This window comes from Bos taurus, chromosome 9 (genome assembly GCF_002263795.3).
Source record: "Bos taurus isolate L1 Dominette 01449 registration number 42190680 breed Hereford chromosome 9, ARS-UCD2.0, whole genome shotgun sequence".
NCBI classification, from domain to species: domain Eukaryota; kingdom Metazoa; phylum Chordata; class Mammalia; order Artiodactyla; family Bovidae; genus Bos; species Bos taurus.
Genome location: NC_037336.1, coordinates 101,456,294 through 101,479,314, shown reverse-complemented (window position 1 = coordinate 101,479,314; position 23,021 = coordinate 101,456,294). Strand labels below are relative to the sequence as shown.

Below are 23,021 nucleotides of genomic sequence, written 5' to 3'. Positions count from 1 at the left end.
AAAGAAATCCCAGGGCTGATCTCCTTCAGAATGGACTGGTTGGATCTCCTTGCAGTCCAAGGGACTCTCAAGAGTCTTCTCCAACATCACAGTTCAAAAGCATCAATCCTTCGGGGCTCAGCCTTCTTCACAGTCCAACTCTCACATCCATACATGACCACAGGAAAAACCATAGCCTTGACTAGATGGACCTTTGTTGGCAAAGTAATGTCTCTGCTTTTCAATATGCTATCTATGTTGGTCATACCTTTTCTTCCAAGGAGTAAGCATCTTTTAATTTCATGACTGCAATCACCATCTGCAGTGATTTTGGAGCCCAGAAAAATAAATAGCCATTACCATCCATCATCTCACTTTTAAAACCTGAAATGCAATAAACAAAGGTTTATGTGACTAGGTCTCTGCAAGCTTTGACATCTTGTAAATTGAATCTATGGCTCAGACTGTAAAGAATCTGCCCACAATGAGGAAGGCCTGGGTAGGATCCCTGGGTCAGGAAGATCCCCCGGAGAAGGAAATGGCAACCCACTGCAGGACTCTTGCCTGGAGAATCCCATGGACAGAGGAGCCTTTCGAGCTGCAGTCTTCGGGGTCACAGAGAGTCAGAGATGACTCACACACAAACTGAATCGTAGTGGTCAGCTGCCGTGTGAATGTGGTTCAGCATGGACTTAAGTAGACGGTATTCTCTACTCCTCTGGAGAAGGAAGTGGCAACCCACTCCAGTATTCTTGCCTGGGAGTGGGAATGCTCTGGTTTCTCCACACGGCCCACGGGAATGCTCTGGTTTCTCCGCTCGGCCCCCTGGGCACTCCTGCCACAGCTCTGACCGCCTGTCGGGAGGCTCCTCACCAGCTCCCAGACAGAGCTCTCTGGGCTGGGACAGGAGGCCCGGCGCCCAGAGAGGCCCAGGTCCCCGCAGCCAAGCAAACACTCGTGTGATGCACACGTGCACAGAGGCACGGCCCAGGCCTCCCATGGTAAAGATTCCCAGGGACGCTGTCGTCCAGAACCCGGGAGCGTAGCGTGCCTGCTTCTCGTTGCCCGAGATTTGCTAGAATCCCAGCCCCAGGGGCAGCGTCTGTCCCGGGGAGCGACACTGTCCTGCCCGCCTCTGCCCTCCTTTCTGCTGGGCAGAGGGCAAGGGGTGTTCCTGTTGGCCTGAGTGCCCCCTGGGCTCTGGGTGACAGTGGTCACAAAGGGGCAGGGTGGGGAGTTCCGGGTCCGGAGGCAGCTGATGCTCCCAACGGCAGGCGATGACCCCAGGAGCTGATGCGAGGAGGGCATCCCGGTGCTCTGCCAGACGCCGACCTCCTGACATGCCTCATCTCCCGGGGGCGGGGTGTGTCTCACGTGGGCGGGGCCGAGTCTCCCATGGGCGGGGCCGTTTGTCTCCCAAGGGCGGGGCCGCGCCTCCCAGGGGCTGGGGTGTCTCCCGTGGGCGGGGTCACGTCTCCCGGGGGCGGGGCCGTCTCTCCCGTGGGCGGGGCAGACTGGTCTGCGCTGCCGTCAGGCCCCTGCTCCCCCACCTTCGTCCCTGTGTCCTGAGTCCGTCTCGGGTTGGGGGTGAGGATGCAGCCCCTCCTACAGCCCCACACTTGGGCGTGACTCCTGGAGCCAGAACCCCATGCGTCTCAGAAGGCTGGTGAGGGCCCCCGTCAGGGACACGTGGGCAGCACCCCTGCCTCCTGGACACATGCCCTCTGTGTGGGTGTCAGTCATTCCCGCAGCTTTTTCATCTGTTGGGAACTACTGTTAGAAAAATTGGACACTGTTGTTTCTGTCTGCACAGAATGTACTTTTCTTTCCTACTGGATACCCTAGGTTGGTTGGTTGGTTTTTCACTAACCTCATTCAACAATTATGAATGTGACTCTTAAGCTTAGCCTCTCAAACAGTTGTCTTTTCTTCTTGGTTTTCCCTCACAAAACATGTCAAAATGTGTTCCAGAAAATGTTGTTAAGTGTCCACATGAGAATATATATAAAAGCCATTTAGAACCAGCTCTGTCTGTAAACTTCAGCTACTCAAAGCTAAAACATGGATGAGGAAAGCTAGAGAACCTAGCTTCTGGAGGGTCAGAGTCTGGCCTGTGTTGTCTGGCAGGGACTCTCAGGGTAGCTTCACTATGGATATTTACAGGGCATATTTACAATAAACCAAGTGATCTATCTCCCTGAAAACTTCTGAAGAGAGTTTGCTTTTCTGAACAAGTGTTCTGTTTTTACAAAGGAAGGTGCTATTCTAGTTCAAAACTGGCAAAGGAGTACATCAAGGCTGTATACTGTCACCCTGCTTATGTAACCTCCATACAGAGTACATCATAGGAAATGCCAGACTGGATGAATCACAAGCTGGAATCAAGATTGCTGGGAGAAATATCAACAACCTCAGATATGCAGATGAAACCAACTCTAATGGCAGAAAGTGAAGAGGAACTAAAGAGCCTCTTGATGAGGGTGAAAGAAGAGAGTGAAAAAGCTAGCTTAAAACTCAACATTCAGGAAATTAAGATCGTGGCATCCGGTCCCATCATTTCATGGCAAATAGATGGGGAAATAATGAAAACAGTGACATATTTTGTTTGCTTGGGCTCCAAAATCACTGCAGATGACTGCAGCCATGAAATTTAAAAACGCTCGCTCCTTGGAAGGGAAGCTCTGACAAAGCCATACAGTGCATTAAAAAGCAGAGACCTCACTTTGCTGACAAAGTTTCATGTAGTCAAAGCTGTGGTTTTTCCAGGAGTTGTGTACAGATGTGAGAGTTGGACCTTGAAGAAGACTGAGTGCCAAAGAACTGATTGCTGTCAAACTGTGCTGGAGAAGACTCTTGAGAGTCCCTTGGATAGCACGGTGATGAAACCAGTCAATCCTAAAGATCAACCCTGAATATTCACTGAAAGGACTGATGCTGAAGCTGAAGCTCCAGTACTTTGCCACCTGATGCAAAGAGCTGACTCATTGGAAAAGACCCTGATGCTGGGAAAGATCGAGGGCAGGAGGAGAAGGGGATGACAGAGGATGAGATGGTTGGATGGCATCACCGACTCAATGGACATGAGTTTGAGCAGGCTCCAGGAGCTGGTGATGGACAGGGAGGCCTGGCCTGCTGCAGTCCATGGGACTGCAAAAAGTCGGACACAACTTAACAACTGAACAACAGCAGCAATTACCTCTGATGTAGTGTTTCACAGAAAGAGAATGGTGCCCAAAACAAATATAATTGTTAAGATGAACACATAGCTTGAGTCCTCATAGGGTTGTACTAAATTAGATGAAACTTTTTTAGATGTTGGAGGAGATGTTACATTTAAGTTTTTCCTATAGCATATTTATTTTATTGGGATTTCCCACACTCCCTAGTGTGTCCCCTTGTCAGATCAAATAAGGAAAATGAGTCTGCCGTCTTTAACAGCTGCAGATGTCCTGTGTTCTCTTCCTTAGGTGTTCTTGGTGAGGAAGGTCAAGGGGTCAGATGCTGGACAGCTCTACGCAATGAAGGTTCTTAAGAAGGCCACCTTGAAAGGTGAGGGGTTGCAGAGGGCAAGACGCGCCTCACTGTGGTTGACCCTCTGCTTGTTATGAGGGAGTATAGCCCCCCTTTTAGTGTTGCTTGACTCCTGTATGTTGACACATTACTCTCTGATTGATAATACACAATACAAACATGTCCCTGAGTATTTAACGTCTCCTTAAAAAACGTGCACAGTCTTCGGAGGGAAAACCACACTGTGTAAATACCACCCTCCACATATGCTTGGCTGTGACGTGCCGTTTGTGGGAAGGAGCCCTGAGGAGGAGAGCAGAAGCAGGTTGCTTCGGCTGTATTGGGCGACAAAGCAGCCTGAATCTGTCCATCAGGCTGGATTGCTCAGTTTTAAACAAAATGTGACTCACGACTGTTTTATTTCTCTTTCATCCCCCGGACTGGGTTTTAGAAATTCAGTCCACCTGATTCCCTCCCTCTGAACTCCTCCCACCCCACCTCCCAGCCAAGAGTGTGCACATAACACAGGTCAAAATAAGCTGTTATTTGAAACCTCTGTTCCAAGGGCATGGTCATGTAGGCAACAACATGCAGAACGGAGCACCAACTCCATCTGCTCTGATCTCCTCCTGGGGTGAGGGAGGGATCCCGGGTCCTGAACGGTGAGAGAAGGCTGAGCACACAGCACCTGGTCTGGACAGGTGAGGTGACGGGGTCTGTACTCACCCGTGCTCTTCACGGGGCAGGAGGACGCCCGCCACGTGCGACCTCACTCACCGTGCTCTTCACGGGGCAGGAGGGCGCCCGCCACGCGCGACCTCACGGGGCTCCCGGCAGGTGTGGAGCAGGCCGCAGGGGCTGGGAGGGGCAGGCTGTGTAACAAATAACAAGAGAACAGGGTGACCCCTGGTTCCAGGGAGAATGTGGGGGGTTGTTAGAACAGTTCTGTGGGCTGGCAGGGCAGTGAACCCGTTAGGCTGAAGACCAGATGGGGCACATCAGTCCGGCTCATGGGGAATCCCAGGGCCGGGAGCCTTTTCCTGTGGTCCGTTCCCAGCTCTGTGTGACCCCGTGGACCGCAGCCCGCCAGGCTCCTCTGTCCCTGGGACTCTCCAGGCAAGAACGTTGGAGGGGGTTGCCATGCCCTCCTCCAGGGATCTTCCCGACCCGGGGACCGAACCCATGTTGCTTACGTTTCCTTCACTGGCAGGCGGGTTCTTTATCACTAACGCCACCTGGGAAGCTTTCCAGTAGGGTGGGGGGCACATCAGACAAAGGCAGGAGAAGTTGTGCTTAGGACTTTGGGGCCTACGAAACCCACAGACGTCAAAGCAGGTCTTTCTTGAATTTTTAGGTCTTATATCACAGTGTCCTCAGCGCCTGCGTGCAGGAGGCAGTACAAAATAATATCATTCTCTACCTTCAGGGCGGGGCTTCCCTGGCGGCTCAGGCAGTAATGTGTCTGCCTGTAATGCGGGAGAACTGGGTTTGATCTCTGGGTCGGGGAGATCCCCTGGAGAAGGAAATGCAACCCACTCCAGTATTCTTGCCTGGGAAATCCCATGGATGGAGGAGCCTGGTGAGCTACAGTCTTTGGGGTCACAAAGAGTTGGACACGGCTGAGCGACTTCAGTGGTTCACTGGTTCACCTTCAGGGCACTTCCTGTCTAGCTGGTAAATAAGATATATTTTTGAACAACATATAACCAATAAGATAAGATAGGAAATGCATAGATCAAATTATATATATATATATATATATATATATATATATATATATATATAATGTCTTAGGTAGAAAGGAAGAAAAGAGTTTTTCGAAAGTCTTCATTCAAGAAGGATTTAGAAGGTGGGTGAGACTTAATATATTAAAAAATATTTTATAGGAAACAGGAATCAGGGTGACATTGTCAGCACAGCCCATGAAGAAAATATGGAAACTGTACACTTTGGCCAGACTAGAGCCTGCATCAGAATCGTCTGTGCGTATTTGAGGAATGTTGTTAAAAGTAATTCCTAGTCCCCACTCCTGACCCACTAAATCATAATCTCTTAGGGGCAGAGCCTCGAGTTTGACTTTTCTAACAAACTGCCCCAGTAGCTCTTTTGTGCACAGAAGTTTTGGGGTCTCTGATGTAGGCATTCAAGTTTATTTTAGACCCTGGAGTTTTAATTCAGCCACATAATTTAAGCCATGCTACTTATAGTGAACATTTTTTATTGTAGCAGTAATAACATTTCTAAAATTGTTTGTCAGTTGAACTTGGCCAAGATCTCCATAATAATATAATTTTAAAGAATCATTCATTGTTAATAAAAGATGTATAGAAAATAAAGCATCTTTTGACTTTCTATCCCTCACTTAAAATAATCTCATCACCAAACAGCAGTTTCATAGAAGTAGAAAGTCAGATTAGACTTTTTTTAACTCCAGATCATCAGAATGTCTAGAAAATGAACAGCTTCTCTGGCACTTCCACAAAAGTTAACAGAGTTAGCATATGACTCAACTATTCCAATCCTTTGTATATAACCAACAGAAATGAAAACATATGTCTACACAAAAACTTGTACATGAATGTTCATAGCAGCATCGGTCAATTCACAGTAGACAAAAAGTGGACAAATGCCCAATATCCATCCACTGGTGGATAAATAAAGTACGGTATGTCCATACAGTGGAGTATTATTTAGCAATCCAAAGAAATGAAATACCGATGCATCGTTGGCCCGGATGAACCTTGAAAACAAGGTTCTGGGTGAAAAGAAGTCAGTCACAGCGTTGCTCGTGTTGCAGGATTCTATTCAGATGAAAATCCCGCAGAGGCGAACCCACAGGGGGGAAAGTAGCTGAATCGTTGCTGGGGGCTGGGAGGTTAGGGAGACAAGGATGACTGACTGGCCGTGGGTTTCTTTTAGGGGTGATGAAAATGTGTTATGACTGACTGTGGTGATGGCTGCACAGCTCCGAACATTCTGGAAACCACTGAGCTGCACGCTGTAGCTGGAGGGATTGAGTGGTGTATGTTTTCCAGTAAAGCTGCTATTTTTAGAAATGTCAGCTGCTGCATGACATGGCCATTTGCTAAAACCCACACTTTCATCCTCAAAGCAGAGAGGTGCACTCTCTCAGACACAGGGCGGGCAGCTCCCTGTGGCTGAAGACACGGCAGGTCGAAGCAGGCACCTTGCTAGGCCACCCTCTGGCCGAGTATCCCAGCGGTCCCCTGCCATCTCCCCTCATCCGCACATCCCGTTAACCTCAGCAGCAGGCGCTCAGCACCTGACCTTGCTCCCCGCCCTCCCAGGTGGTGACTGCTCCTTCTTCCCATCGTGTCCTTCCTCCTGCCCCCAAGGAAGAAGGGCAGGCAGCGGGGAACCGGAGCCACGGGAACCTGTGTATCCACCCTGCTTTCCTTGTTCCGCCCGTCCGTTCATCTCAGCCTCGACCTCTTCACTCCTGTGCAAACACTCATCTCAGTGATTTTAGCCTCGTGGGTACGCGTGCATTCACATTTGTTTATAATCCGATTCAGTGTCCTTGAGAAAGTGCTGCTGATCCAAGGTTACACAGGTTAGGCAGGATATGAGATGGTGTTACAGAACAATCGAGACGTTGTTGTTAATAAAAGCGTGAGTGTCTCCATGAGTACAGGTAGATGCCTGTGTGTTACAAATAGCGAGTATATGTCATACGGGTAGGAAATGAGCCAAAACAAAAGCAGCTGTAGCAGCATCGAGAGCTTCTATTTTCATCTCTATATTCCGTATTTTAACTTTTCAACAAACAACATGTTTGACTTTGTATAACATGAAGGTTTTTTTGCGTAATATTCCAGAACAATATGCTTGACTCTGTGAAATTCTTTCTACATTGTGAGAATGGGTCACGTAAGCGTAAAGTCAGAAAAACTTCCCACTTTCTTGTGCTCCTTTCAAAGCCAGCTTTCAAACCAAACATTTTACGTCATCTATCTCGACTTTTCATAATGACCCATCACCAAAGAACAGATTTTTTTCCCCCAGACATGCAATCAGAACTTGTTTTCCTAAGAGAAAATATAGAAGTTTTACAAAACAGTCCTTTGTGTGAGGTGGTGATTGGACACGTCAAAGGGAGACCAGGTACACGTGGCCAAGTCCTCTGAGCCACCGAGGGGGCTTCTGACCTTCCCAGAACTTCCTTTCCCCTCACGTGTGGAGGAAGAGGGCTGTTGAGGTTTGTTTTGGCTCCAACATCTCTGCATCCATCAGCCTGAGAGATTCAGATATTCACAAGCCGTTCTCGATATATCCTCAAAGCATCCCCGGTTTGCAGGCTCGTTAGTGAGTCAGAAGAACGTGTTGGAAAAGCAACATGTGTAACAGGGGCCCCCTCCAGGGTGCAGACAGCACCCCAGGAAAGTGCACCCGAAGAGCGAAACTGTTTTGAGAGGGGGAAACGGAAGGAGGCCGGGAAACTCGTGGAAATGACTGCAAACCTCCCGATCGTGTCTCAGGCACGCAGGTGACTGCTCCGTGTGCGTGACGGAGCGTGGCTGTCATTTGGGTTCCAAGTAACCTGACAAGCGGAGAATAGTCTCTGACAGTTCTGTTTCATCTTTAAATGAGTTTGGAGGTGTCAGGCGCCTGCCCCCCTTTCTGTAACGAGGCAGCACGCCATTTCTGAGGAAAATGTCAACTGCCGAAGCAGCTGACGGGTGACAAGCCCGCGGGAGAGCCGCCCCGTCCCGTCCGCACCCCCAGCCCCCGCAGGCCCCGCCAGCGGGTGGTGCTGCTCGCACCCCGGCTGCTAAAGGAGCCTTTCAGAGTGTTCGGCGTCTCTAATTGACAGCGTGTCTGTGTTCCTGACTCAACGTTGACTTACCACAGGTGACAGCTCTAAATAACGAATCCCTGAGGCCGACACCCTGCCTGGTGTTGCAGGGGAATTTGATTTAAAAGACCACGTGCTCCCAAGCCTGAGCCCAGAATGAAGCAGGATGGGTCTCCGTCCCCCGTGTAGTGACCAGCCAGCGGGGATGTCACCCACGTTCACAAGGTGGTTAACAGGCTAACAGGCTGGAGTGCCCTGCGCGACGCTTACAGAGCGCTGGAGTCACGTCAGGACGTGGTCTGGGCATGAGAATACGCGTGTCCCCTGTGCCCCGCCGGTGAGGGGACACTTATGCGGTGGCTGGGAGCGCAAACACTGGACCCTGGGGTTCCTTCTGGCTGTGCCACCTCGGGTAACCCCTCCTGGCCGCCACTCCTACCTAACTGAGATGATGGCAGCGACAGCACCTCCCTTACAATGCTGCTGATGTGAGGGTTAAACTCGTCCATGCACGCGAAGTGCAGCCATCACAAGGTTCAGAGTCCCTCCCTTCATTTCTGGGCCTCTTCTCCTTGGAGACTGGCTTTGGAGGTGTGTCTCTTCTTGTCCAGGCTTGCTTTAGGTCTGATGGAGTGCAGGAAGGAAGAGGCGGGTTGGGCCTTCATCGCCATCTGTTAGAAAGACGAACGTCTGGGCTCAGTCCTGGTTCCTCCAGCTCCGTGTGGAGCCTGTGATGGCGCTGGGCGCCACAAGTCACGCTAGTTACCAAGGATGCCCGGCACACGCTGGGGACCACAAGCACCCACCCCAGGACGGCTCCTCCTGTTGAATTCTCATTTTAGTGAGAACTGATGAGTCTGAGTAAACTCCAGGAGTTGGTGATGGACAGGGAGGCCTGGCGTGCTGCAGTCCATGGGGTCAATGAGCGACTGAACTGAACTGAAATGAAACATCTCTCCGTAACGTGGAGACAGCTTTTATTCTGCGGTATGTCTTTACCGTGGTAGTCTTCCGACAGGACTTCACTGTGTTCTCACACCTAACTTTCCAGCTCTTTTCTCTATAAGTCAACTTTCTAAGCCCAGAGGAGATACACATTTCCTACTTTGAAGGAAATGGCTTGTGACCTGTTGATTCTAAAGGAAAAAGTATTGTGGCAAAATCTCGATGTTTAGCAAGTAACTGATAGACTGTCCTGGGCACCTCGTAGGTTTCCTGGCAGCTGCAGGTAGGTTCCAGCAAAAGCCTGGCCAGGAGAGAAGAGGGCGGGTCCCAGCGGCGCCTTCTGAGCCTCTCGGGGTGTCTCTCGGACCGCAGGGCTGGCCCTCCTCTATCCTTTGTCAAGGAGAGCTCTGACTCCATCCCTGGAGCGTCGGCAGGTACAGGACAGAAATGCATGGATCCTGTTCACAATGACTACATCGCGAAGCCTAGCCTACTGGGTTTCAAGCCTCAGAATGTGTTTCGGGCACCATTCTATTTCCTTTTCTCTTACACTAAGATGCTTTGTTTTAAAAGCACTGCCTTAGAAATTGAGCTTCAGTCAGTGCCTGAGTCTGAACAGACGTTATTTTCGTGCTGATTCCTTTCTGGCCTTTCATTCACCTTTGGATGGTTGCAGATTCCTCGTCGGGGGTGGGGGGGGGGCGCAGGGGGAGGGGGTAGTCAGCAGATTCCAAGCCCACGAGTTCAGTGCCCTTGCTGATGGTGTTAGCTGCATTTTATGATGAGGAAGTCGAGGCGCAAGGCAGTGAAGCCACACACTCAGAACCGCGTGACTTGGAGCTGGTGACATCTGGGTTCCACGTTCTTCCCCTCCCAGGTGAGGGGCACCTGGGACCAGCCTTGCCCCCCACCCACAGGGTATCGTTTCCCCATCAGGAAGCCTCACCGCGCTGCCCCTGGGGTGTTCCCTGTCCAGGGGACCTGTTTTCCCAACGAGTGACCTAAGACCAAAGCGCTTCAGCTTGGGACACACCTTGGTGTCCTGATGTGCGCCTTTCTACCAGAGCTGTATTTCTCACATTGTAGATAAAAAGTAGGGAATACGTTTTTTCATTTGCTTGCATCTTTAATGCCTGTAAATGTGAAAGCATAACAGACTGAAGACTTTAACGCTCAGAGTCTCTGGCAAAGAAGTTAGTTAAGTAACAAGTAACCATGGCAGTCTGGGCTCCACAGTCTAGATCACTTTAGAGAAATGGAAAGGCAAGTCTTGAGCAGTGGCGCCTGATATGATTGTCACTGTAGTTGACACTTTAATTTTCATCATTTCGGGTCTTCTTTTTTTTCTGGTATGATGAGCAGCACAGCTTCCCCTGGGAAGCCCCTCTGTGCTGTGAACTTGACCTTTGAAGGCTAAAGGATCCTGTGTGAAGATGGACTTTTATTCTGCATTCAGGATCTGCTCAGGGCAGAATTTCAGATCCGGCAGGATTTTGAGGACAGGGCCGGGAGGTGGTTAGTGTGGTCACTCAGCCGGGCAGAGGCTGAGTTCATGGCCAGCCGGGTGTCCAGCTCCAGTTAAAAGGCTCAGGCCTCCCTGTAACCGCGGGAGACGTAGGTTCGCGTGCCCTGTGCTCCCCGGGGTGCTGCTGTACAGGCAAACATCTCCCACCACCCGGGCCTTCCTGAGGTCGCCTCCCACCTGGCCATTTGTCATCTTCACCGTGACTGAAGAGACCACACTTGTTTCTATCTCAGCCGTCCTTTTCTTTTGAAATACAGTGTCTGTATAATAGAATACAATGTGACATAATGATATGATACGACAGGATGTATAATGTAGCGTAAAAACAGTGTAATTAACGGAGGTTGGTTACAAAAGCAGCCATGGAAACCAGGTCGTAATCGCCCACGGGGGTGGTCTGAAGTATGAAAGATGCTCATCTCTCCCCAGTGTCTGCTGTTTGTGGCGTGTGTGTGCGTGCTCAGTCACATGTCCGACTCTTTGCGACCCCGTGGACTGTAGCCCGCCAGGCCCTTCTGTCCATGGGGTTCTCCAGGCAAGAATACTGGAGTGGGTTGCCGTTTCCTCCTCCAGGGGATCTTCCTGACCCAGGGACTGAACCCACATCTCCTGCGTTGGCAGGCGGATTCTTTACCACTAGAGCCACCTGGGAAGCCCCTACGATTTATTAGTGAATCTCAAAATAGCCTAGAACATGAGGATTTTTTGCAACTACAGTGTCAAGCCCCACTCGATTCCGGACTCACATGTGGGATACCAGAGAGTAGGCATCTCAGGGAGGCACTGGCCTGGCTCCAGGCGCTGAGCTGGTCTGGATCCACCCAGCAGGAGATGGTTGGGTGACATTTCGCCTCAGGCTGTGTGAGTGTTTCATCATTTCTGTAACCCGCGGACTCGGTAATAGTGGAAGGATGGAAGAAGCACCTCTCTGGGCTCCTTTCTTTTCTTCTGCATCTCAGTCTTAGGACTGAAAACCCCTTGAATCCTAAGCCTCCAGAGGCAGCATCAGAAGCGAGCCCCTTGCTGTCATGTCAGTTTCTTTCTTGGTGGAGGGACGGCTCTGCAGCTGCCCGTCAGGTGGCCAAGGCAGCATTCCAGGCCTTTCGCTCCATCACCGAGGGCCCGAGTGACAGCCACCACCCCGAGCGGGCGGGCTGTGGGCCCTGCAGGGCTAAGCCGGCATGTGCAGCCCCAGGTCCCTCATTGCCTTCGGAGGGCTGGCCTCCCACGCACGGTCTCACCTCTGAAGGGCCGTCCGTGGCACAGCTGTCCTTCCGGTGGTGTCAGCCCGACCCAGTCGCCCCCCTCGTCAGCCGCCTGCAGTGGCCCAGTCCTGCCGTGGGCCTGCCCAGCCTTTCCCTGGTCCTGCCGCCTTGGAGCCCATGGGTTGTGTTTCGCCCGTTGATGCCCTGGGGCCAGTCTCACAAACCTGTTTGTGAAAGCGTGGTCCCCAGACAGGCGTGTTTATCAGCGCTGCGTTAAGTTCACTGTTGGGCTGGCGTCTTGGTTTCTCCTCTGTTTGTTTAAGCACAGTAAGAGTATTATGTTTAGTATGATGTATTTAGGCTCCTGGCCCTTTTGCCGTTTGTTTCAGATAATCTCGAAGTTTTTTGTTAGCCTTTTGATTTTTTATGACCTTTCGGATGGAAACTTGTTTTGTAACTGAGTCTCTCACTCTTTCCTATGTTACTTCTTTCATTGCTTTTACTTAAAAATAAAGAAATCCCCACCCAAACCTCAGATAAGTATTTGATTCATCTTTTTTGTCATTTTCATGGCTTTTAAAAACACGTACGTCTCTAATAGACCTGGGATTATTGTGTAAAATGTAGAGAGGGAATATATATTCATTTTTCCGCTTTCACTGGACGAACCTTAGAAATCTGAATATAAGGTGTCTTTTTCTGATTCTGTCCCCAGGCTTGTTATGACCTTTGGTTTCCGTTACGAACACCATCATCAGCTGTGTGACTAAGCAGTGCTCCTCATTCCAGAGAGATCTGAGCTCAATGATAATAGCATCAGCCCTATTTAGAGAATGTTTCGATTTTCCTATCCGGAGTCATAGAGTGAGCTTTGTGAGGAGATGGCAGGGAGGGTGTAGGAACACAGCATCCCCTCTCCCTGGCCGCTTGCTCCTCTGGATCGCATCATTGGTGGCGGGGGCGGGGGGGGGGAGGGGGCTTCTGCCGGAGGAGGACTTCCCGGGGGGGCAGACAGCAGTCTCCCGTGGCCCTCCCCAGTCTGCCTGGCTCCCTGAGGTCAAGGACACGGCCCAGGAGCCTGAGTGCATCAGACAAGGCTCCCCCCGAGGAGCTGCCCAGAGAGGCGTCCTGCCTGCCCTCATTGGGGAGCGGGCAGCCCCTGGCCCCCGGCACTGGTGCGGCCCCCCGTCCTTCCACGTGTCTCGTCCAGGGTCTCCTGCTCAGACTGGGAGGGTGTTTGGAGGGGCATCGTCCTGATCCCACCGCTCACGTGCCCTTCAGGGTCTGCAGCCGTCCTCCTCTGCGTCTTCTACTGAAGGAAGGGATTCGGGGTCTGTTTCCCAAAACCCTTTCTTTGGTGTTGCCACTGGCGGAGCCACCGGAGCCTGTAACCTGGGACAGGCAGGAAATGGAGCGACTCCTTGTACCGTGTCCCCGGGGATTGTCTTGCTTGTCCCCTCGCTGGTTCTCCTGAGCAGCGGCAGAGCCGGGGTCAGAACTATTAGGGATTCAGCTAGACACACACACACGTTCTTTTTTATGTTCTTTTTTGCTATGGCTTATCTCGGGATTTGACGACGGCTACCCGGTCTCCAGCAGGACCTTGTTGTGTATCCATCCTGGACGTTTGTTTGCAAACTGCAAGCAGTTTGTTTGCCTGTTCTAACCCCAAGCTCCCAGTCCATCCCTCCCCACCACCCCCCACCTCTTGGCAACCATACTTTCATAAAACTAAATAAATAAGAAAGAACTACCGGGTGGTGAGTGAGCTTGGGCTGGGGGTGCATCCTGATGGAGCCGTTCGGATTCTGCCGCAGGGCGTCCTCTCTTGCAGCCGCAGTCCTGTGTAAGTAGAATCGTATGGTGCTTCTCCTTTTTTGTCTGGCCGACTTTGCTTAGCATAGTGTTTCTAGGGCTTATCCCTGCTGTAGTGTGTGTCTGAATTTTATCTTGCAGGGCTGAGTAATATTCCACCGCGTGGCCACGCCCCCTTTTGTTTATTCAGCCATCCATCAGGAGGCACATGGGTGGCCTCTGTCTCTTTTGCTCTTGTGACTAACACTGCTGTGGATATGGGTGTGCGCAATCTGCTGGAACCTCTGCTTCGGTTCTTGGGGAGTGGGTGCGCTGGGTCCTGTGGTATTTCTGTGTTTAACTTTGTGAGGAGCTGCCAGGACGTTCTCCACAGGGGCTGCACCGTTTCGCCCTCCCACCAGCTTCTCCACATCCTCACTCATGCTTGTTATTTTCCATTTTTTGTGGGTTTTTTCCCCCTATTATAGCCATCCTTTGGGAAGGACTTCTTAAATAAAGGGCTTCCCTGGTGGCTCAGATGGTAAAGAATCTGCCTGTAGTGCAGGAGACCCAGGTTTAAGTACATGTCAAAAGGCCAAAGAATGAATGACTTAAATACCCGATTCTGAGGGTGACATTCATCATACTTGCCACACTTAGGAATTCCTGAGGGAAGTTTCTGTCTTCACACACACGGGGCCGTAGGAGGTCACCTGGACACTGCCCTGGGTGTACCAGTTTGCTCGTGGGAATCTTGGCGTTGTTCTTACTCTCAAGCAGTGACTTTGTTTTTCATTTATTTTTGCCTCAAAACTTATTCCGTCTGTGTTCCCAGACGGCTACACTTTGGACAGTGTCAGCACTGAGAAGAACGATACTGTGATTTGTTAGAACAGACTCATGTTTTAAAATCCATAGCTCACAGTTATCCCCAGGAAGAGTGAGAGAAGGGGTGTTCCTCTTGATTCCTAGTCCCATCGGAAATGAGAAAATGGGGCTACACTTTGGACAGTGTCAGCACTGAGAAGAACGATACTGTGATTTGTTAGAACAGACTCATGTTTTAAAATCCATAGCTCACAGTTATCCCCAGGAAGAGTGAGAGAAGGGGTGTTCCTCTTGATTCCTAGTCCCATCGGAAATGAGAAAATGGCTGATTTGTGACCCTAAATGACCTAAGCAAGGACCGTATGCAAGCTAACTGATGAAGAATCGTAAGGGAACCCACAGGCCATTCGGTACTAAAATGTCGTCCCTCAGGCTACTGCTTACTTACAGAGCGACCTGTGCGTCTTTCCAGTGGGAGGCGGGTGACCTGCCGCCTTGACCCGGCGGAGCTCAGCGCCCTGAGCAGAGGGCACAGCACCCTGCCCCACCCACTGCCCCTGGGGCCTGCAGCGTCACCCCGGAGGTGTTTTTGCCAAAAATGTTTGGCCTCAACCTTAAAAAGCCTCCAGACCTAACCTTGGTTCATAAGAAATATGGGAGTTACAGCAACCAGTAAGGCAATAATCAGTCACAACCGGAGACGATCTACAAGAAAACTGGGCTTAACCCTAAAAGCCCACAGAAAGCGCAAGGAGAGAAAGATGTGGGGCCATTTTATTCCAGAAGAAAAGGAATAAGGAAATGCAACCATTAGAGGTGCTGTGTGAACCGTGACAGAACCCTGTGCTGGAAAATAGCAGCTGTGACTGACCTAGGGCAGGACTGGGATGTGGACGGGGAGCTGGATGATGTTATGGAATGAGGGTTAGTCTCCTCAGGGGTGGCAGTCGTGTTCGGGTTATGTAAGAGACTGTCCTCTTCTTAGGAGATGCTGCGTGTGTTATAAGTGCACTTGGGGTGGAAGGTCATGGTGTCGATGATTTATTATCAGACTTCTGGCTAAAACGTGTGTATGTGTGGGGAAGAGAGGGCAAGAGAAAATGTGTCCGAATGTGAGCAGTTGTTGAATCCAGGTGGAGGTTTCAGGAGTGGCCATTCAGCCTGCTCTTTAAACTTCTGTATCTGTTTGAGAAGTTTGTGACAAAAAAAAAAAGTGGGAAATTATCTATATCTAAAGTTTTGTGTCCCACATTCTCCAGAACCTGACTCCTGCCTTTGAAAGTCTTCATTGTTTTCTGTCTTGCAGTTCGGGACCGAGTCAGGTCAAAGATGGAGAGAGACATCCTGGCAGAAGTGAATCACCCTTTCATCGTAAAGCTTCATTATGGTCTGTGTGTGCTCAGTCATGTCCGACTCTTTGCGACCCCCTGGACTGTAGCCCACCCGGCTCCTCTGTCCATGGGTTTCTCCAGGAAAGAATACTGGAGTGGGTTGCCATTTCCTACTCCAGGGGCTCTTCCCAACCCAGGGATGGAACCCAGATCTCCCGCCTTGCAGGCAGATTCTTCATCAGCTGAGCCACCAGGGAAGCCCTGCGTTTCTAAAACCCCAACATTATAAGCTCTGGCCTTGACGTTCAGTAAATGAAGTTTCCAAGTGTGTGGGGGTGTCAGCGCCCCTCCAGCCGACGCTCTGTGTAGGACACAGATGCCACGTGGTGGGCCAGCGGTAGCACTGGACTGACCGTCCGGTGGCCACGGCATTGCTTTCTCTTGACCCTCACGTGCCCGCAGACCCCTCTGACCGAGGCGTGCCCTTGCTCGTGGTGGGCGGGGGCGGAACCGTAGACCGCACGCCCCTACCTGTGGCCCTCGGGGCCCAAAGCGAGGACACGAGCCCCACGGCCACCGGGTGCAGTAGCCAGGCTGTCCCATCCCCAGTGCGGTCCTCAAAGGAGGAACGGGCGGCGGGCGGCCTTGAACCCTGAGCTGCACTGAAGCAGCTCCATAGAAGGGCAGGGTGGTCCCGGACGGTCCAGTCGCCCTGCCCCTCCCCAGGCAGCTCACAGCAAAGCCGACTCTCCGACGACACCCAGTTGGCCCGGTGTTCACAGGGGTGGTGAGAGCACGGGGACCCACGAACACTTTTCCCTGCATGTCGTTCAATCCCCTTAGTGATTGAGAAAGAAAGAAGGGGAGGGAGTGGGTAGGAGAGGACAAGAAATAGTCTCCAGACTGTTCGTGAGAAGTGCAGGCAGAGCTCTTTGCCGTGGGCCCCCTCTCCCCGAGTGCTGCCCCCCACACTGTCCACCCTGCCCCAGGCCTGCGTCTGAAATGACTCAGTGTTAGAGACCACACGGTGCTGTCTGAGCCAAAGACAGACGGGCTCCTAGCGCTCAGCGCTGGCCCCAAGGGATGACGGCCACCCCAGGCACTGTGAAAAACGCTCTCACCTCTCTCCGTCTGCAGCCTTCCAGACGGAGGGGAAACTCTACCTGATTCTGGACTTCCTGCGCGGAGGGGACCTCTTCACCCGGCTCTCCAAAGAGGTACACAGTGTGGGCTGGGGGGCTGTGGGTGGCTGCCTAGAGTCTGCAGGACACAGAGGGGTGGCAGGAGGGGGCTGTGTGTGAGTGTGTGTGTGCATACATGCACATGTATGTGTGCCAGGTGGCATGTGTGTGTGTGCGTGTGCAGTATACGTGTGCACGTGTGGTGGTGGGGTGTGTATGACGTGTGTATAGGTGTATTACTTGTTTTAAAGAAGTCTCGCAAGTCACACGGAGAAGAAATCTGTTGTCCTCGAAGAAAGTGTTCGTCACTCAGTGATGTCCAACTCTTGGCGACCCCATGACTGTAGGCCGCCAGGCTCCTCTGTCCATGGATTTCCCAGGCAAGCGTACTGGAGTGGGTTGCCATGCCCTTCTCCAGGAGATCTTCCTGACCCAGGGATCGAACCCAGGTCTCCTGTCTTGCAGGCAGATTACTTACTGACTGAGCCACCAGGGAAGGATCTTCAGAAAAGAGGCTTCCCATGACCCCTGTGGAGTTCTCGAACCACCCTTGTGTAGAGCAGATGGAAACTTGGTCATGTCACGTGGGAAAGACTATTTCACGGGATCGGTTTCCACTGTAGGAAGATGCTGTTAACACGGGGACCACACTTCCTGGGAGGGGCGTCTGGGGCGTCCAGTTAGGGCTGCGCGCGGGAGACCTGCGTGACCCCAGCCACTTCACAGCCCCAGGGCTTCTCCTTGCCCCCAGTACCTGACGGGAACCTTCTAGAATGTCTTGAGGCTCAACGTGGAAGCTCTCTGGCTCCTGCTTCATGGGATGGAAAACCCAGTCTCCTGCTCCAGGCAGGGGTGACTCTGGACTCTTCGTCCTGATGATTGCGTGCTGTTTCCCTTACTCAGAAGAGAGGGCGGCAGCGTTGGTCACGATGCACCAGCAGGTTTGCGACCCTGTGATGCAGCCTTGCCCCCGCCGTGGGGCTCCTCCTGGCCATAACAAAGGGTTCAGCTGCCCGCTCCCTTTCCTCACCACCCACTGGCACAGCAGGAGAGCTGTCCACCCTGTGTGACACTCCGAAGTGAGCAGTCAGTCATGGTGGGGCAGGGTGCGGTCCCTGAGACGTCAGGCTGCCCTGTCTCTCCATCTCCCACCGGACCGCCAGGTCACAGCACAACAGATGTATCGGGCTCTTTGCATATAGACTGAAAGCATGGCTTGGAGAATCAGGTCCACGTTCTCCAAAAGCTCTCTGGGAGCGGGTCTCTGGTCCTTCAACCTGCCTCCCAGCTGAGCTCAGTTTCCAGGGAGGCTGGATCGTTGAGGCTGGCGTTTCTCTCCTGGCGCCTCTTGGTCTGCTCCCCGACCTTGTCTACAAGAGTCAGGCTGCCTCCGCTGTGACGCACGCTGTCGCTGGGCTTCTGAAGGCAACAACGGTTAGCAAAAAGCCCTACCGCGGCTCCCAGTGGGGACACGTAAGGCTCCTGGAAGACCCTTATTTCAGAGCTGAAGTGAAGTTGTCCGGTGTGGGCTCAACAGGGTCTCAGAGTTCACGGACACACGGGAAATGAACGTTACCCTAACTCTACGTGAAAAAGTATTTTCTTTCCATTGTTTTCCCCGAGTCCACTGGATGGCATCCTTGTGAGTGTCGGTCTCAGCACTGACTCCTTCGAGAACTCACATCCGTGGGTGTTTCATTCCCGAAGAGAAACTCTGTCATTTGAACTTGGAGGCCGTCCTGAGCTGAGTCCTAAGAACAGCCAAGAAGAGGAAACGGTGACTGTAAGCCTGGACTGCAGGCACGCCCGTGTGCTTATGTCCAGAGGTGGGGACGGTCAGGCGAAGGGGAACCCAACAGCCAGCAGCATCTGATGGCAGAGAAGCCCCCTGAGCGTGTTGGCCAGTTTAGGGAAGAAAGACCCAGCCAGGGAAGGAGATGCTGGTCAAGCGTGGAGACGGAACAAGTGATTCCAGAGGCCGGAGGGGCGGCAAGGGTTGGCGGGACCCTGATGCTTCCCTCCAGGACTTGGGGCTCATGTCCCGGCCCCACTGGGAGGCACCCCCTTTGTGAAGGGGACGAGCTCCACCTGCACCAGCCTGATGTCATCACGTTCGACCCTTATCCTGGCCCCAGCTTCCCGTGCAGCCTTCTGATGGTGTGTTGATTTTCAGAGGGAGTTCAGCCATGACACGGGTTTCTGCTGTCTGTGACGCTGACTTCTCACGGTGCAGGTAGAGAACGCTTTCTGGTAGCATCTGGCTTGCTGGTGAGGTGACTACAGAATTGCATGCCGGTTCTCACAGCCGCCATGGACAGGGAGACCGTGGGAGGCAATGACCTGGAGGTCTGCTAGGCGCCGTGGCCTTGAGTGTGTTTCAGCTGAGCCAGGATCCCTCTCCCACTGGCCTCCCCGAGAGGGGCACCTGCCGACGCCACACGAGTGGGTCGTGTTAGTGGACTCGTCCGCTTCGGAGAGACAGCGGCTCCTCGTCCGTAACCCGAGGCAGGAAGATGTGAGGTCTGAAGGAGGAGAAATGAGATTCAAGACGTGGTCTCAGGAAACCTTTCAGGCCTGTTTACATCGACCTTCACAGCGTGGTTTAGATGGTTGTGTTATAATAAAATGGTACATCCCAGGCAGAGAAGACATCTTGAGAGTCCCTTGGACTGCAAGGAAATCCAACCAATCACCAATCCATCCTAAAGGAAATCAGCCCTTCGAATATTCATTGGAAGGACTGATGCTGAAGATGAAACTCCAATACTTTGGCCACCTGATGCGAAGAGCTGACTCATTTGAAAAGACCCTGATGCTGGGAAAGATTGAAGGCAGGAGGAGAAGGGGATGACAGAGGATGAGATGGCTGGATGGCATCACTGACTCAATGGACATGAGTCTGAGTAAACTCTGGGAGTTGATGATGGACAGGGAGGCCTGGCGTGCTGTGGTTCATGGGGTCATAAAGAGTCAGACACAACTCAGCGACTGAACTGAACTGAACTGAACATCCTAGGCACTTGTATTAAAACATAAACCCAGAAACACACTCCCAAGCCACATGGTTTGAGGGGCAAGAGAAGCTTGCCCAGAGGAGAGAACCCAGCCCGGTGTTCCACCCACAAGCCAAGTCACTTTGTGAGAAGAGCCCCCAGATTCACTGGTCCTGAAACTGCGACGGGAACTCATGCTTCTGGTGTAGGAGCCGGAAGAGCCTGGTCAGGGCCATGGTCTGCAGAGCGGAGCTGTGCTCAGGGCTCGGGGCTCAGTGCTCAGTGCTCAGGGCTCAGGGCTCAGTGCTCAGTGCTCAGGGCTCAGGGCTCAGTACTCAGTGCTCGGGGCTCAGTGCTCAGGGCTTGGGGCTCAGTGCTCAGTACTCAGTGCTTGGGGCACAGGGCTCAGTGCTTGGGGCTCAGGGATCAGGGATCAGTGCTCAGTGCTTGGGGCTCAGTGGTCAGTGCTCAGGGCACGGGGCTCAGTGCTCGGGCTCAGGGCTCAGTGCTCGGGGCTCAGGGCTCAGGGCTCAGTGCTTGGGGCTCAGGGCTCAGTGCTCAGTGCTCGGGGCACAGTGGTCAGTGCTCGGGGCACAGGGCTCAGTGCTCAGGCTCAGGGCTCAGTGCTCAGGGCTCAGGGCTCAGTACTCAGGGCTCAGTGCTTGGGGCTCAGGGCTCAGGGCACAGGGCTCAAGGCTCAGGGCTTGGGGCTCAGGGCTCAGTGCTCGGGGCCCAGGGCTCAGGGCTCAGGGCTCAGTGCTCAGGGCTCAGTGGTCAGTGCTCAGTGCTCGGGGCTCAGTGCTCAGTGCTCAGGGCTCAGTACTCAGTGCTCGGGGCTCAGTGCTCAGGGCTTGGGGCTCAGTGCTCAGTACTCAGTGCTTGGGGCACAGGGCTCAGTGCTTGGGGCTCAGGGATCAGGGATCAGTGCTCAGTGCTTGGGGCTCAGTGGTCAGTGCTCAGGGCACGGGGCTCAGTGCTCGGGGCTCAGGGCTCAGGGCTCAGTGCTCGGGGCTCAGGGCTCAGGGCTCAGTGCTTGGGGCTCAGGGCTCAGTGCTCAGTGCTCGGGGCACAGTGGTCAGTGCTCGGGGCACAGGGCTCAGTGCTCAGGCTCAGGGCTCAGTGCTCAGGGCTCAGGGCTCGGGGCTCAGGGCTCAGTACTCAGGGCTCAGTGCTTGGGGCTCAGGGCTCAGGGCACAGGGCTCAAGGCTCAGGGCTCGGGGCTCAGGGCTCAGTGCTCGGGGCCCAGGGCTCAGGGCTCAGGGCTCAGGGCACAGGGCTCAGTGGTCAGTGCTCAGGGCATAGGGCTCAGTGCTCGGGCTCAGTGCTCAGGGCTCAGTGCTCAGGGCTCGGGGCTCGGGGCTCAGTGCTCAAGGCTCAGGGCTCGGGGCTCAGTGCTTGGGACTTGGGGCTCAGTGCTCGGGACTCGGGGCTTAGGGCTCAGTGCTCGGCGCTCAGGGCTCAGCACTCAGGGCTCAGTGCTCAGGACTCAGGGCTCAGTGCTCAGTGCTCGGGGCTCAGTGCTCAGTGCTCGGGGCTCAGTGCTCAGGACTCGGGGCTCAGTGCTCAGTGCTCAGGGCTCAGGGCTCAGTGCTCAGTGCTCAGGGCTCAGTGCTCAGGGCTTGGGGCTTGGGGCTCAGTGCTCAGTACTCAGTGCTTGGGGCACAGGGCTCAGGGATCAGTGCTCAGTGCTTGGGGCTCAGTGGTCAGTGCTCAGGGCACAGGGCTCAGTGCTCGGGCTCAGGGCTCAGTGCTCGGGGCTCAGGGCTCGGGGCTCAGGGCTCAGTGCTTGGGGCTCAGGGCTCAGTGCTCGGGGCACAGTGGTCAGTGCTCGGGGCACAGGGCTCAGTGCTCAGGCTCAGGGCTCAGGGCTCAGGGCTCAGTACTCAGGGCTCAGTGCTTGGGGCTCAGGGCACAGGGCTCAAGGCTCAGGGCTTGGGGCTCAGGGCTCTGTGCTCGGGGCACAGGGCTCAGGGCTCAGGGCTCAGTGCTCAGTACTCAGGGCTTGGGGCACAGGGCTCAGTGCTTGGGGCTCAGGGCTCAGGGCTCAGTGCTCGAGGCTCAGTGGTCAGTGCTCAGGGCATAGGGCTCAGTGCTCGGGCTCAGTGTTCAGGGCTCGGGGCTCGGGGCTCAGTGCTCAAGGCTCAGGGCTCGGGGCTCAGTGCTTGGGACTCGGGGCTCAGGCCTCAGTGCTCAGTGCTCAGGGCTCTGTGCTCGGGACTCAGGGCTCAGCACTCAGGACTCGGGGCTCAGGGCTCAGTGCTTGGGACTCGGGGCTCAGTGCTTGGGACTCAGGGCTTAGGGCTCAGTGCTTGGCACTCCGTGCTCAGGGCTCAGTGCTCAGGACTCAGGGCTCAGTGCTCAGGACTCGGGGCTCAGGGCTCAGTGCTCGGGGCTCAGGGCTCAGGGCTCAGTGCTTGGGACTCAGGGCTCAGTGCTCAGGGCTCAGTGCTCAGGGTTCAGTGTTTGGGACTCAGGGCTCAGCACCTAGGACTCAGGGCTCAGGGCTCAGTGCTTGGGACTCGGGGCTCAGTGCTCAGGACTCGGGGCTTAGGGCTCAGTGCTCGGCGCTCAGGGCTCAGTGCTCAGGACTCAGGGCTCAGTGCTCAGTGCTCGGGGCTCAGTGCTCAGTGCTCGGGGCTCAGTGCTAAGGACTCGGGGCTCAGTGCTCAGTGCTCAGGGCTCAGTGCTCAGGACTTGGGGCTCAGTGCTCAGCGCTCAGTGCTCAGGGCTCAGTGCTCAGGGCTCAGTGCTTGGGACTCAGGGCTCAGTGCTCGGGGCTCAGGGCTCAGTGCTCAGTGCTTGGGACTCGGGGCTCAGTGCTCAGGGCTCAGTGCTCAGGGCTCAGTGTTTGGGACTCGGGGCTCAGCACCTAGGACTCAGGGCTCAGGGCTCAGTGCTTGGGACTCGGGGCTCA

General features: G+C 53.6%; 1 protein-coding gene across 8 annotated transcripts in view; it reads left to right on the top strand.

The window, feature by feature from the left end:
- The window catches only part of RPS6KA2 (ribosomal protein S6 kinase A2), a 334,749-nt gene that overhangs the window by 248,841 nt on the left and 62,887 nt on the right, over nucleotides 1-23,021 (top strand). For 7 of the 8 annotated variants that reach the window (XM_005211107.5, XM_010808735.4, XM_010808737.4 and 4 more), the window contains 3 exons: nucleotides 3,447-3,528; nucleotides 15,909-15,989; nucleotides 17,071-17,150. In XM_005211107.5, coding sequence (XP_005211164.1) covers nucleotides 3,447-3,528; nucleotides 15,909-15,989; nucleotides 17,071-17,150 — 243 coding nt within the window. The remainder of the gene's footprint in view (nucleotides 1-3,446; nucleotides 3,529-15,908; nucleotides 15,990-17,070; nucleotides 17,151-23,021) is intronic. The other variant, XM_005211109.5, reaches the window with a different exon arrangement.